This window comes from Betta splendens, chromosome 2 (genome assembly GCF_900634795.4).
Source record: "Betta splendens chromosome 2, fBetSpl5.4, whole genome shotgun sequence".
NCBI classification, from domain to species: domain Eukaryota; kingdom Metazoa; phylum Chordata; class Actinopteri; order Anabantiformes; family Osphronemidae; genus Betta; species Betta splendens.
Window position 1 is genome coordinate 5,027,567 of NC_040882.2, and position 13,041 is coordinate 5,040,607.

Consider the following 13,041-nt stretch of genomic DNA (forward strand, 5'->3'; position numbering starts at 1 on the left):
TTATTTCATCACTAAGAATAAAAACAAAACAAGGTTTAATGAGTAAGAAAATCTATGATCAGTAACTGATGCTCGAACACTTTTCCAAGACTCCATCATTTTGGTTCTGACCCAAATATTTGAACCCAAGATGCCGTAATCTGAAGTTGCTTGTTTGACTCTTTCCACCAGTTTGACTCCATTGAATGTTTCTTCAGTATAACATTTTTCTGTGACTATGTCATTCCTTCAATATAACATTTTTTGTTTGTTTCTGAGTCGGACTGTCAGGTATTGGCAGAGATCGGACCCACATGCACAGCATGAGACGTCAGACAGTTGGTAGAATTTGAAGGGTTTAATACAGTTCTCTTTATCACAGTCGGTCCAGGTCATACACTATGATTCTCAGGTTTCAGTACAGAGGGAGCAGGCTGAATCAGGTCCAAGGACAGGCAAGGGTTCGACAACAGGATTGGCAAGGTTACAGTACCGGTAAGGAGCAGGCTATCTCGAGGTCAGGCGGTCAGGTCGGTATCACAAGTTTTTTCCAGGCGACAGTACCATTCAGGAGCAGACAGGAATCGGGAGTCAGGAACACGAAGCAGGATCAAGAAACAAACGGGCAGGACGATAAAACGCTGGAAAGTGTTGACTGGCATACAACGATGTGGCAACGGGCTATGAGAACTGGTGGTGGTTAAGTATGCAGGTGAGTGATTACTGATTGTAGGCAGGTGTGAGTAATGAGAACCGGAAGTAAGACTGGAGCTAATGAGATGCGACTGGAAACCGGAACTGCTACACAGTAAAACTGGATGTAACTACACGAACATGACAGAACCCCCCTCCTAGGGCGTCGTCCACAGCGCCCACGTTTGTGAGCCCGAATTGCATAACCAGGTATTCGTAGTGTCCGTTGGGCGTATTGAAGGCCGTCTTCCACTCATCGCCTTCACGAATACGCACCAAGTGGTATGCATTGCGGAGGTCTAACTTGATGACAATAGGGGTAGTGGATAAGAGTCCCTAATGGTTATATCATTCAGCCCCCGATAGTCTATGCATGGTCTTAGTGATCCATCTTTTTTTACTTACAAAGAAGAACCCCGCTCCGGCGGGTGACGAGGAAGGCCGTATGATTCCAAATGCGAGTGCTGAATCCAAGTATTCTTTCATGGCCGTCCGTTCCTTTGGTGAAAGGTGGAAAAGCCTGCCCTTGGGTGGCGTCGTACCTGGTCTCAAGTTAATCGCACAGTCATGCTTTCTGTGTGGTGGGGGAGATGTGGCTCTGACCTTACTAAAGACCATGTGGAGGTCATGGTAGCACTCAGGAACGCCAGTTAGATCTGCCTCCTCTCCTCTTTCCGTACACAACCTGCTCTGAGGGTCCTCTGGCTCAGTGATGGGCTGGAAGCAGGTGTGCCGGCATTCCGGGTCCCATTCGCGCACCTCTCCACTCCTCCAATCCAGTGTGGGGTTGTGTCTCCTTAACCAGGTCTGGCCTAAAACAATGTGGTGATAACAAGACTCTACAACTAAAAACGTGATTCTTTCTGAGTGTCCATCAGCAAATGTCATGGAGACAGGGGCAGTGTGATGCGTGTCTCTCCACAATCTGCGTCCATCCAGCGCCGCCGTCTCCACCGGTGACGCTAACGGTGCCTTGTGGATGCCCATGCGATCAACCAGCCCCGCGTCCATCAGGCTGGCGTCTGCACCAGAGTCTATTAGCACCCCCTGCTGGATCGAGCGAGAATTACAGAATAGTGTCACGGTTGGGAGAGACCGTGCAGAGGAACTGACGAGAATGGTTCGGCTCATCGCTATCCTCCGTGCTAGCGATGAGCCTGGTCTTTTAGCGGACACCTTGCCGCAAAGTGTCCTGCCTGTCCACAGTACATGCATAACTGTTGGGTGCGGCGTCTGCGTCTTTCCTCCTCGGTGCCGTGCGCGCCCGATCTGCATCGGCTCCTCTGTGCTTGGAGGTGCTCCCGTGCTCCTCTGAACCGGCTGGTCAACCGTCTCCCTCGGCGGTCTCCTTGGGCTCTGGACCTGGTAATGAGGTGGTCCCCTCGCCCTCTCCTCACTATGATGCTCGCGTTCGCTGTTCACCAGCCGGCGATCAATGCGTATGGCCAACGCAATCAGCTCATCCAGGCCACTGGGTAAATCACACCTTGCCAGACAGTCTTTAACTCGGCGGGATAATCCGCGGATGAAAACTTCCCCAAGGGCTGTGGCGTCCCAGCCGGCCTCTGCCGCCAGGGTCCGGAACTCAGTGGCGTATTCTGCAGCACGTCATTGGTCTTCTCCTCCTGCTCGCTGAGTCGCTGTCCCTGAGCGAGCAGCGCAGCACGGAGGGTCTCAACGCTGGCTGGGTCCATGTCTGGCCAGATCGTTCTGTCAGGTTTTGGCAGAGATTGGACCCACATGAACAGCACGAGACGTCAGACAGTTGGTAGAATTTGAAGGGTTTAATACAGTTCTCTTTATCACAGTCGGTCCAGGTCATACACTATGATTCTCAGGTTTCAGTACAGAGGGAGCAGGCTGAATCAGGTCCAAGGACAGGCAAGGGTTCGACAGGATTGGCAAGGTTACAGTACCGGTAAGGAGCAGGCTATCTCGAGGTCAGGCGGTCAGGTCGGTATGACAAGTTTTTTCCAGGCGACAGTACCATTCAGGAGCAGACAGGAATCGGGAGTCAGGAACACGAAGCAGGATCAAGAAACAAACGGGCAGGACGATGAAACGCTGGAAAGTGTTGACTGGCATACAACGATCTGGCAATGGGCTATGGGAACTGGTGGTGGTTAAGTATGCAGGTGAGTGATTACTGATTCTAGGCAGGTGTGAGTAATGAGAACCGGAAGTAAGACTGGAGCTAATGAGATGCGACTGGAAACCGGAACTGCTACACAATAAAACAGGATGTAACTACAAGAACATGACACGGACTAATGAGTGAGTCCAGATGGAACCAGTGGTGGAGCTGCAGAGTTAAAGAGCTGAAGTCACGACGTCTGAGCTGAAGCAGCAGCATGTTGTCATTAATGTTAATGAGTCTTTGTTACTGTTTTAACCTGCATCCTGTTGGTTTTCTCTTTCATCTTTGAATCTTAATGCTTTGATCTACCTATTTGATTCTTTATTCAGATTGTGGAGCTGCAGTTTGTCAGAGATTGGCTGTGATTCTCTGGTCTCAGCTCTGAAGTCCAACCCGTCACATCTGAAACAACTGGACCTGAGTCTTAACAACCTGCTGGATTCAGGAGTGAAGCGTCTGTGTGGTTTTCTGGAGAGTCGTCACTGTCGACTGGAGACTCTGAGGTCAGTTCACTGACTGTTATTGTTCTAGGTTCTGACTGTGGTTCTGCTTCAGGGATCCAGCAGCTTTCTGTCCTGACAGTTAATAGTTTAATTTGTTCGTTCACCTTTATGTTTAGGTACAGTAACCCTAAAGTTACTTCATAACAGACTAATGAAATAGTCAGAACTTGTCCAATTCCAAAACGCCAGTCGTGATTTGCACAGTGCTTACCTCTGCATCTATGCAGTATGTCCATCATCCCAACGTTTCCTGTTTGGGTCTGCGTGATTCTGGAGCTGATCCCAGCTGACACTCAGCAGGAGGCAGGGTCCAGTCTAGACCGGTCACCAGTCCATCACAGGTCCAACACACAGAGACAGACAATCAGACCTATGGAAGCTCAGAGTCAGCAGCTAAGCAGCAGAACTTCAGGTCTTTGGACTGTGGCAGGAAGTTGCAGAACCAGAACAGAACCCAGACACACACAGGGAGAACATGAGAAGCCCACACAGAAAGGCTCCTGCTGAACCCAGGTCCTTCCATCTGTGAACACCACACAGTCAGTTCACATCAACACAAAGTCCAGTTCATCAGAACCCAACCACTGCAACAGAAACACAAAGTGGCACCAAACAGGAGCCAGTCAGTGAGTGTGTGTTTGTTCCCAGTGGAACCAGGCAGGTCCATCCTGGTTGGAAACTCATTCATCACATTCTTCTTCTTCTGCAGTTTCACTTCATTTCAGTGAGTTGTCATCAAAGTGTTTGTTAAGTGAGATGAATTGGAATCGAACCCACACCCTCCTTACTGTGTCGCCAGTCCTATCAGTGATCAGGACAAATCTGACTAATTAACAATGCTTTGATCCACATCTTTGATTCTTTATTTAGATTCAGTTGCTGCAGTTTGTCAGAGATCAGCTGTGATTCTCTGGTCTCAGCTCTGAAGTCCAACCCGTCACATCTGACACAACTGGACCTGAGTTACAACAACCTGCAGGATTCATCAGTGAAGGCTCTCTGTGACCTGGTGCAGAGTCCAGACTATGGACTGCAGACTCTGAGGTCAGTAGAGGTTGGAGTCAGTCTGTGCTGCTTTCAGCAGTATTGGACTAAACTCAGTTAGTGTCACAGCAGAGATCCAGTGTTTCCTGTAAAGCTCCAGTCACTCATCAAAGTGTCGTAGCATCAACACTAACTACTGATCAGGTTCATGTGTGTCACAGCTCTGAGATCAGTCTGGCTGATAGAACCATGGTTCCATGTAGTAACCATGTGGTGCTGGTCCAGAGCAGAACCTCTGCTAAAGTCCAGTCATCACATCTGTGTCTGTGTCCTTCTGTCATTAGTTTGCTCCAAAGCTTCTCATGTTTCTGTGTCAGCTGATGTTTCAAAGCAGAGAAGATGTTGGTCACCAAACAGCGACTCTGTCTGTGATGGACCAACAGGAAGTCGTCTCTAAAGCCATGACTCAGCAGTTAGTTTCACTTTGGACTGGAGGGAAATGTGCAGAGTCAGCAGACTTGATGCTTCAGTGCAAGATGTTAAGATGAGTTAAAAGGAAGCTTAACAGCTGCTCCACTTGTGCTCTGAACACGACTGAAGTCCTGCTGCTCTTTGTCCTGGATTTGACAGATGATGAAGGGAGTCTCTGTAGACACTCACTGATCTGCTCTCATTCTCTCTGCAGGTGGACTGATGATCCAGATGTAGAAGCAGCAGCAGTGTGGGTGTAGAGGTTCTGACTGGTCCACGTTACCGGGAGCAGAGCTTCATCCACAACTGACTGACAGAGGAACCAGAACCAGTGGAGACGACTCTCAGTGTGAACTGATCTGAGACCAGCTGCTCTGTGTCCAGTCCACCAAACCTTTAATAGTCCTGCAGTGGGGATATCACTTCTCACAACAGCAGTACAAATAAGGGAGAATACAGCTACAGAACAGTTTGTGTTGGCACAGTACAAAGCAGTACAGTACAGTTGGAGTGAGTATGAGGTCATTGCAGGGTTATTGCACAGTAATGGGTATGAGATTTGTACCGGTAAAAGTATACATCATTGTTCACAGATTTACGCAAATATTGTGCAGAGCAGGTTGCTACAGTATATAAACCACTGATGCGGTGGGTGAGTGACTGTGGTGGGATGTGGTCAACAGTTCTGATTGTACAGTCTGACAGCAGCAGGTAGGAAAGATCTACGATATCTCTCCTTCACACAGCGAGGGTGGATCAGTCTGCTAGTCTGAAGCTGCTCTCCAGAGCAGACAGTGAGTCCTCCAGTGGGTGAGAGACCTGGTCCATGATGGATGTCAGTTTAGCCAGGACCCTTCTCTCACCCACCTCCTGCACCGTGTCCAGAGTGCAGCCCAGGACAGAGCTGGACTTCTTGATGATCCTGTCCAGTCTTTTCCTGTCCCTCACTGTGATGCTGCTGCTCCAGCAGACCAGACCGTACAGGATGGCTGATGCCACCACAGAATCATAGAAGGTCTTCAGGAGTGGCCCCCTCACTCCAAAAGACCGCAGTCTCCTCAGCAGGTAGAGTCTGCTCTGACCCTTCCTGTACAGTGCATCCGTGTTATGAGTCCAGTCCAGTTTATTGTTCAGATGCACTCCCAGGTACTTGTAAGAGTCCACTCTCTCAATGTCCCTTCCCTGGATGTGCATCGGTGGGATGACAGCAGGCTGCTGTCTGCAGAAATCCACCACCATCTCCTTCGTTTTCCCTGCATTGATCAGGAGGTGGTTCCGCTGGCACCAGTCCACAAAGTTCTGAGTGAGTCCTCTGTACTCTGCATCGCCATCATCGGTGATCAGTCCGACGATCGCAGAGTCATCAGAGAACTTGTGCAGCACAGCTGTCTGTGTGACATTCAGCCTCTGCGCCGCTAGAGGCGCTCCTGGGACTTTTGGTGTGTGTCTGTGTTTGAGTTTTCATTTCCTGTGTAATTAGTTGACCCACCTGTTTTGGTTGTATTTAAGGGATGTCTTTTGTTTTACACACTTGCTAGTGTGTACACGCGGGCGTAGCTGGATGCTACCCCATTGTTGCGTTAAAGAGAGGAGAGTTTTCGATGCAAAGGAGTTTTGGTTTTGATGTATGTCCTGTCTCACCATGTAAGGTTTGTGAGTGTCTTATGTTTCATGTTTAGGATTTTGCCCGTAGTGTACGGAGCGTTTAGTTTTGGATAGTGAGTTTTAGTTGTTAATAACGTTTACCTGCATTGCAGCGATTTTTAGTTCTACCCTTTTGTGGTGAACTGAATCCTGCATCGCAGTGAGTTTATGTTGTGAGTGTATTTAATAAACTTTAATGTTAACCATAGCTTCTTGTTGGGTCGTGCATTTGGGGTCTCCCCCTCTCCTGTGTTCCCTGCGACCTGGTCTGCCGGTTGCGGCCAGGTGTCTGTGTGAGGGATTACACAGAGCTGTGTGCTGGAAGCACGTCGGCCGTGGTGCCTGAAGCCTCCGCTCAGTGTGAGCGCGTTCTCCTCCCGGCTCCGTGAGAGCCGTAGTTCTCCCCGCTTGGAGCGGGTGCTGTCACCGTCTCTCTCCACCACATACCTTCTCCTGCCCCAGGGTTCCGTCAAACCCCGCCGGTTCTGTACCGACGGGGCGAGTTCGTAACAGTTTGAAGTCTGACGTGTAGAGGGTGAAGAGGAAGGGGGCCAGTACAGTCCCCTGTGGGGCCCCCACACTGCAGGTCAGAGTGTCACACTGGGTGTGGAGCTTTGAAGCCTGAGATGGTTTTCAGGCTCCTCCACACCTCACTGACATTGTTCTGCTGCAGCTGCTCCTCCGTCTTCCTCCTGTAGCTGGATTCCCTCACGGATTTTCCTCCTCAGCTCCTTCTGCACCCTCCTCAGCTCCTCCCTGTCCCCTGATTTAAATGCTCTCTTCTTCTTCTTTAGCAGAGCTTTAATATCAGGGGTGACCCACGGCTTGTCGTTGGTGAAACACCGAACCCGCCTGGTGGGAGCAGTGTTTTCACAGCAGAAGTTTATGTAGACCGTTACACAGTCTGTTATGCGTTAATGTCCTCCCCATGTGGGTCGCAGAGCTCCGTCCACACAGTGGTGTTAAAACAGTCCCTGAGAGCCTCCTCGCTCTCAGCTGTCCACCTCTTCACTGTGCGGGGCACCACCGGCTGCCTGTGTACAACAGGTTTATACACAGGCAGGAGATGCAGGATGTTGTGGTCAGCTCTGCCCAGCGGTGGGAGGGAGGATGCAGTGTAGGCCTCTTTGGTGTTGGCATAGAGTAAGTCCAGGGTTTTGTTGTCTCTGGTGGGGCAGGTCACATACGTAGGTCACGTAGGTCACGTATGTAGGCAGAGCAGCTGAAGGAGGTGCATGGTTAAAGTCCCCAGAGATCAGGAAGAGGGCCTGTGGGTGCTGTGTTTGCAGCCTGCTGGTGACTGGGAGCAGGGTCTCAGAAGCTGTGTCAGCGTTAGCGGAGGGTGGGACGTACACAGCAATTATTATAACGTGTGTGAACTCCCGTGGCAGGTAGAATGGCCTCATGCCCACCGCTAACAGCTCGATGTCTCTGTTACACAGCTTCATTTTGACAGTGCAATGTCGTGGCATACACCACCTGATGTTCACAAACACAGCCAGACCCCCTCCCTTCCTCTTACCGCTGTTCTCCGTTCTGTCCGCACGTAGCAGATGAAAATTGTCCAGTGCGACAGTCGAGTCCGGGATGAGTGACGTCAGCCAGGTCTCCGTGAACAGCAGGACGCTGCTCGTTCTGTACTCCGGCTGGTACCGTGTGAGCGCCGCGAGCTCGTCGATCTTGTTGGCGAGAGATCTCACGTTCCCCATGATAACGGAGGGGACAGCGGGCCTGAAGCGTCTCGTTTTCTCCCGTCGTAGTTTTCCGGGGCGGCGCCCACGTCGGGACTTCACCAGCACCTCAGCGGTGATCTCGTGTCTGTCTCTGGGCAGAACTACGGCGCTACGCAGCGCGATCAGCTGCTCCGCGGTGTAAACAATGCGCGCTCTGACCCCGACGCACATCGTAGCTTTAAAAACAGCGTTTGTACTGCGCCAAACTTAGAAAAACTATATAAAAGCTGTGTACAGGTTGTGTACACTAATGCTACTAACAAAACACTAGAAAGATAAACTTAAAGAAGTGAAGAAAGTAAATAAGTAAAGTAAATAAGTAAATAAGTAAATAGAAGTAAGAGGACAGGAGCTGTTGTGACCAGCAGCCAGCTCGACCGGCGCCGGAGAAAAAAAAAATTGCTCTTATTACTATTGATCTAAAAAATATATCTATACGTTTAAAAAACTAAAGAAATTCTGATAAATAAAATTCTAAAGTAATAAAATAAATACAATTAAAATTATAAAAAAACATTTGTTGTACCATTTGTTGTCTGATTAACACTGAACACTCCATTAACACTATTGGATCTGACAGAACTAGATTTTACTCAAACCCAATCTGTGATTAATGAGCGATAACAATAGTCACAATATGCCACAATTCCCATTATATGTCTATCTCATATTGAGACACTTGGACCTGCCTCTTACAGTAGATATGGGATATGATCTGATCCAGTCTGGGTGTATTGGGGGAAAGGCTCACTCTCTTGGTAGCCTCCGGTGATGTCCATTGTGAGCTTTGGTCTTACTGTACTTGTGGCCAAAATGGAGAATCCTGACTTACTCAAGTATGTAGTTGTGAATGGAAGGAGGAGTTTCACAGCTCTTTGTGCTAGACATGGATACTCTTTTGAGACAAAAATCCAGAAGGAGCCTTCAGGTCCAGTTTTCCCTACTGCCCTTTAAAGTGCTGTCAGTGGAAAGCTCCAGAAGCTGTGATTCCAGGTTTGTGGGCAACGCAACATATTTTTCAGTGGCATCCACTGACAAAGGGTCCAATTTAGTTAACAAGGTTATCTAAAGCACTTTACAATGCAAGATTTAAGACCTTACACAACTAAACCCCACAGATCCCACATACAGCAAGCCTTTAATTACAATTTCACAGCAACAGTGGAGAGGAAAAACTCCCTCTCTAACGTGGAAAAAACCTCCAGCAGAACCAGGCTGGATGTGGACGGGCCATCTGCCTCGACCGGTTGGGGTGAGAGGATAGAGAGAGAGAAAAGCACAGCAACAACAAGCAACAACAGAGCACAGGGAGGATGATTGGACCAGGGACAGGATACAGGCTGGATGGTTGGATCCGCAGCTGCCCATCACAGACACAAAGTCTGATGATGCCTTTACAGTAGGTGAGGACAGAGTGGGAGAGAGAGAGAGAGAGAAAAACACAACTACTGGAGAGAAAGAGAAAATTAGTTAAACATGGAACAATGATAGGAGGATATGAGATAGAAGGAAACAGAGGAGCTCAGTGTATAAATTAAGTCCCCCAGCAGTCTATGTCTATTGCAGCTTAACTAAGAGAGTCCACAACCTACTTGTCCTTCTCTGAGTTCCTCAGAAGAGTAATTATTACATTTCTCTGCCAGTAGTGAGAGGTGCTGACAGACTGAATCATTTATCTTCACTTGAGGGGAGTTTTTCTAAAATGTTAGATAAAAGTGAAAACACGATCAGTCCACCCGCTTCGGATGTTATCATCCATAATAAATGGGCTGATCAGAACTTATCACCGCATTCGTACGGGACAGTAGGTGCCTGCTCTGCCTCCTTGCGAACAGCTAGCAGCTAGCTAAGTTGCCATGTTCAGCAGCTGAAGTCATTGTGGTTAGAGTTAGGGCTGGACAACGGGTTGGGGGTTCAGGTTACACAACACAGCTAGCTACTTGCTAAGTTATGCTCGCTAATAAATCAAAATCAAAAACTTCGATCCTCCCGTCTGAACAACAACCGCTCAACAGCGCCCCTACTGACTCTGCTGGTTAAATCATGCGAGCCGTGATCAACCTTACGGATCAATGACGACGACCTACTGCACCTATTCACTGCTGCCAGCAGGTAGGTGGGCACCTACCGGCTCATACGTATGGGCTGATAACCACTGATGAAGACCATTGAATGGCGTGATAATGTCCGAAGCCGCTAACCAGTCTCTCTTCCTGGGCGGGTTTATTACACAAAGACAGTTTCCTTTCGAAAGCTTGAACTTTGTCTGCAACAAAAAATATGTTGCTATTTTTCCCTTGAAGTGAGGTGTTCAGCTGGTTCAGCAGTGAAAAAATGAAGTAGGCAAGTGTAGCTATAAACTTGGTGATGGTACAGTAATGTGCAAGAGAGAGAGATTTTTTTCAGTGGGAAAAGAAAAAACCCTCTTTGCTCAGGTCAAACAAAAAAGAATGAGGGCCAGTCCTCTTAAGAGCCATCTCACCTCACTGTGAAAAACAGCTGGACATGATCTGCTTTCATTTCCTGACAAAGTTTAGCAAAACATCTGGAGAATTATTTTTAATGAAGTTGATGGTTTTGACACTGACTTCCATCACATCATGTAACTCTGGTGACAATGTTTTTGCTGCAAAGCTGGAGAAAACAGTCGGTCCATTTAGCTTCTGGTGCACGATCAATTATCCTGATGACGCCGCAATGTCTGCCAGTCTTTCATGCTGCACCATCACTGCACACTCCAACACAGTTCTCCCAGTCAAGGCCAATCTCCGTTGAATGCTTTCAACGTTTGGCTACGAGGAAGCTGGCCTTCAAAAGCACTTTAAGCCTCACCAGTCAGCGGCACAATAGTTCTTTTCTCTATGCTCATTTCCTTTTCTCTTGAAAAAGTCAACTGATTTTCAAACTAGTTTTGGCTGTTTAGTTTCTAAATGCCGCCTTAATTTTAAAGGTTTCATTGCTTCATTGGATAGCGTTAGCTCACATTCAACACACTGTCTCCGTCTCGCTGCCTCCGTTCACAAAGCCAAACTTTATGATGTCAGGTTTGTATTTGTGCATAAGTTTAGCTTTTGAATAGAGGTCGGCACTACTTTCACCTTCATTTGTTTTTTAAAAAAACTTGGCAGCCCCAGTGCCCAAGGATGGGCCATGGTTAAAAGCTCGGGTCCTCTACCAGAGGCCAGGGACCTTGAGGGTTCTGCGCAGTATCCTTGCTGTTCCTAGGACTGCACTTTTCTGGACTGAGATTTCGGATGTTTTTCCAGGGATCTGTTGTAGCCACTCCTCCAATTTGGGGGTCACTGCCCCCAGTGCTCCGATCACCACAGGAACCACTGTGGCCTTCACCTTCCAAGCCTTCTCCAGTTCTTCTCTGAGCCCTTGATATTTCTCTAGTTTCTCATGTTCCTTTTTCCTGATGTTGCCATCGCTTGGTATTGCCACATCCACCACTACGGCTTTCCTCTGCTCTTTGTCCACCACTGTTATGACAAAAATTGTCTCTTCCTTATTTCTATGTCTCTTCCTTATTTCTATGCAGTTATTCTATGATTTATGACTTATGTTCTGCAATTAATATCTTATGTTTTGTCTTACTGTATGCATTTGACATTTGACCTACATTGTTCAATGGTTGTCTCTGCCTGAGAGACTCTCAGCTCTAGCTCCCAAACCCAAGGTCAGGGAGTTGTGTCTCTGTCTGTTGAGACTTGGTGCTCCTTTCTCACAGATAGTTGGACGTCAGCAATGCAGGTGTGAGAATGTAAACATCTTCACACACACTGCGACAGGGAGGAGATGGTGCATGTAATTTGATTGGGTTAGAAAGACATTCCACCCTAGTCGGACAGAGAAGCTAAAAGGCAGAAGCAACTTGAGGATCGTGGGCTCTTTGCATCACACCTTCGTGGTGTGTGCACTGATCTCCCCAGCTGGTTTTTGGTTTATTGATGTGCACGATCAACATCCATGCTTTTTATTTGCTTTCCCCATTATTTTTATTTTCTTTATTATTTCAATAAATCGCACAAAAGGACAACTCTCTCTCATCTACTTCTTTATGGAAAATTTCCACCACAGAAATTGGCGTTGTCGGCAGGATCCCGCGGCAGGTCGTCTGGACGATGTGACCAGGGACGATAGTCCTGAGGACTAGGGTCGCTCAGCCTCCAAACCTCTACAGACATTCAGAGCTGGGAGGACTGCTCACCCGTCTGGATCGCCTCTGACGAGATCCACGAACTCAGATTTAAACTCAAATCCTAATTTGGCTCGGCTCGGTGAGAGAGATTCCTTTGATTCGGGAAAAAACAAAAGGATTGGAACTTTTATTTTTAATTTAGCTGAAACATTTCAATTGGTTGAAAAAAAAAGAAAGAAAAGAAATATTCTATTAGGTTGAAACACTAAATTTGATTAGGAAAATTAATTAGATCCAGAAAAAAAAAAAAAAATCCCACAGAGTGATTTTTAAATGATGACAAACAGCTAAATGACAACTGCTGCATGACTTTGCAGTCTGATGGGTTTAAACTATTTTAACTTGCAACAAATTCAGTAATAAAATCCTCCATGTTTCTAAAAAGATTTGTGCACAATATAGGTTTGTCTGACCAGACTAGAAGACTGTAGAAAACAAAACAGACTGTAGAAAACAAAACAAAAACAAAACCAGACTATGGGAAGACTGAAACTGACTGAAACAGACTATTAATGACTATTAAAGGGAAGACGACTATTAGAGAGAAGTAATAATAATTACTGTACGTACCAGACTATTAAAGAAAAACTTATTCTTTCACTGTCTTGTGCAGCATCTGACAGCAAGACACCTTAACATTCATTGTTGCTTTCAAACTTATGCCCAGTTAAATTTTTAGGAAGAGATCTCATGTGT

At 47.4% G+C, this 13,041-nt stretch overlaps 2 protein-coding genes across 7 annotated transcripts in view; one reads left to right on the plus strand and one right to left on the minus strand.

Annotated features, from left to right (window-relative positions):
* The window catches only part of LOC114845087 (NACHT, LRR and PYD domains-containing protein 3-like), a 182,779-nt gene that overhangs the window by 111,233 nt on the left and 58,505 nt on the right, over positions 1–13,041 (plus strand). For all 4 annotated transcript variants that reach the window (XM_055507034.1, XM_055507035.1, XM_055507037.1 and 1 more), the window contains one exon: positions 3,139–3,312. In XM_055507034.1, coding sequence (XP_055363009.1) covers positions 3,139–3,312 — 174 coding nt within the window. The remainder of the gene's footprint in view (positions 1–3,138; positions 3,313–13,041) is intronic.
* LOC114845095 (OX-2 membrane glycoprotein-like) overlaps positions 1–13,041 on the minus strand; it is a 123,424-nt gene that overhangs the window by 44,007 nt on the left and 66,376 nt on the right. The window lies entirely within an intron of this gene.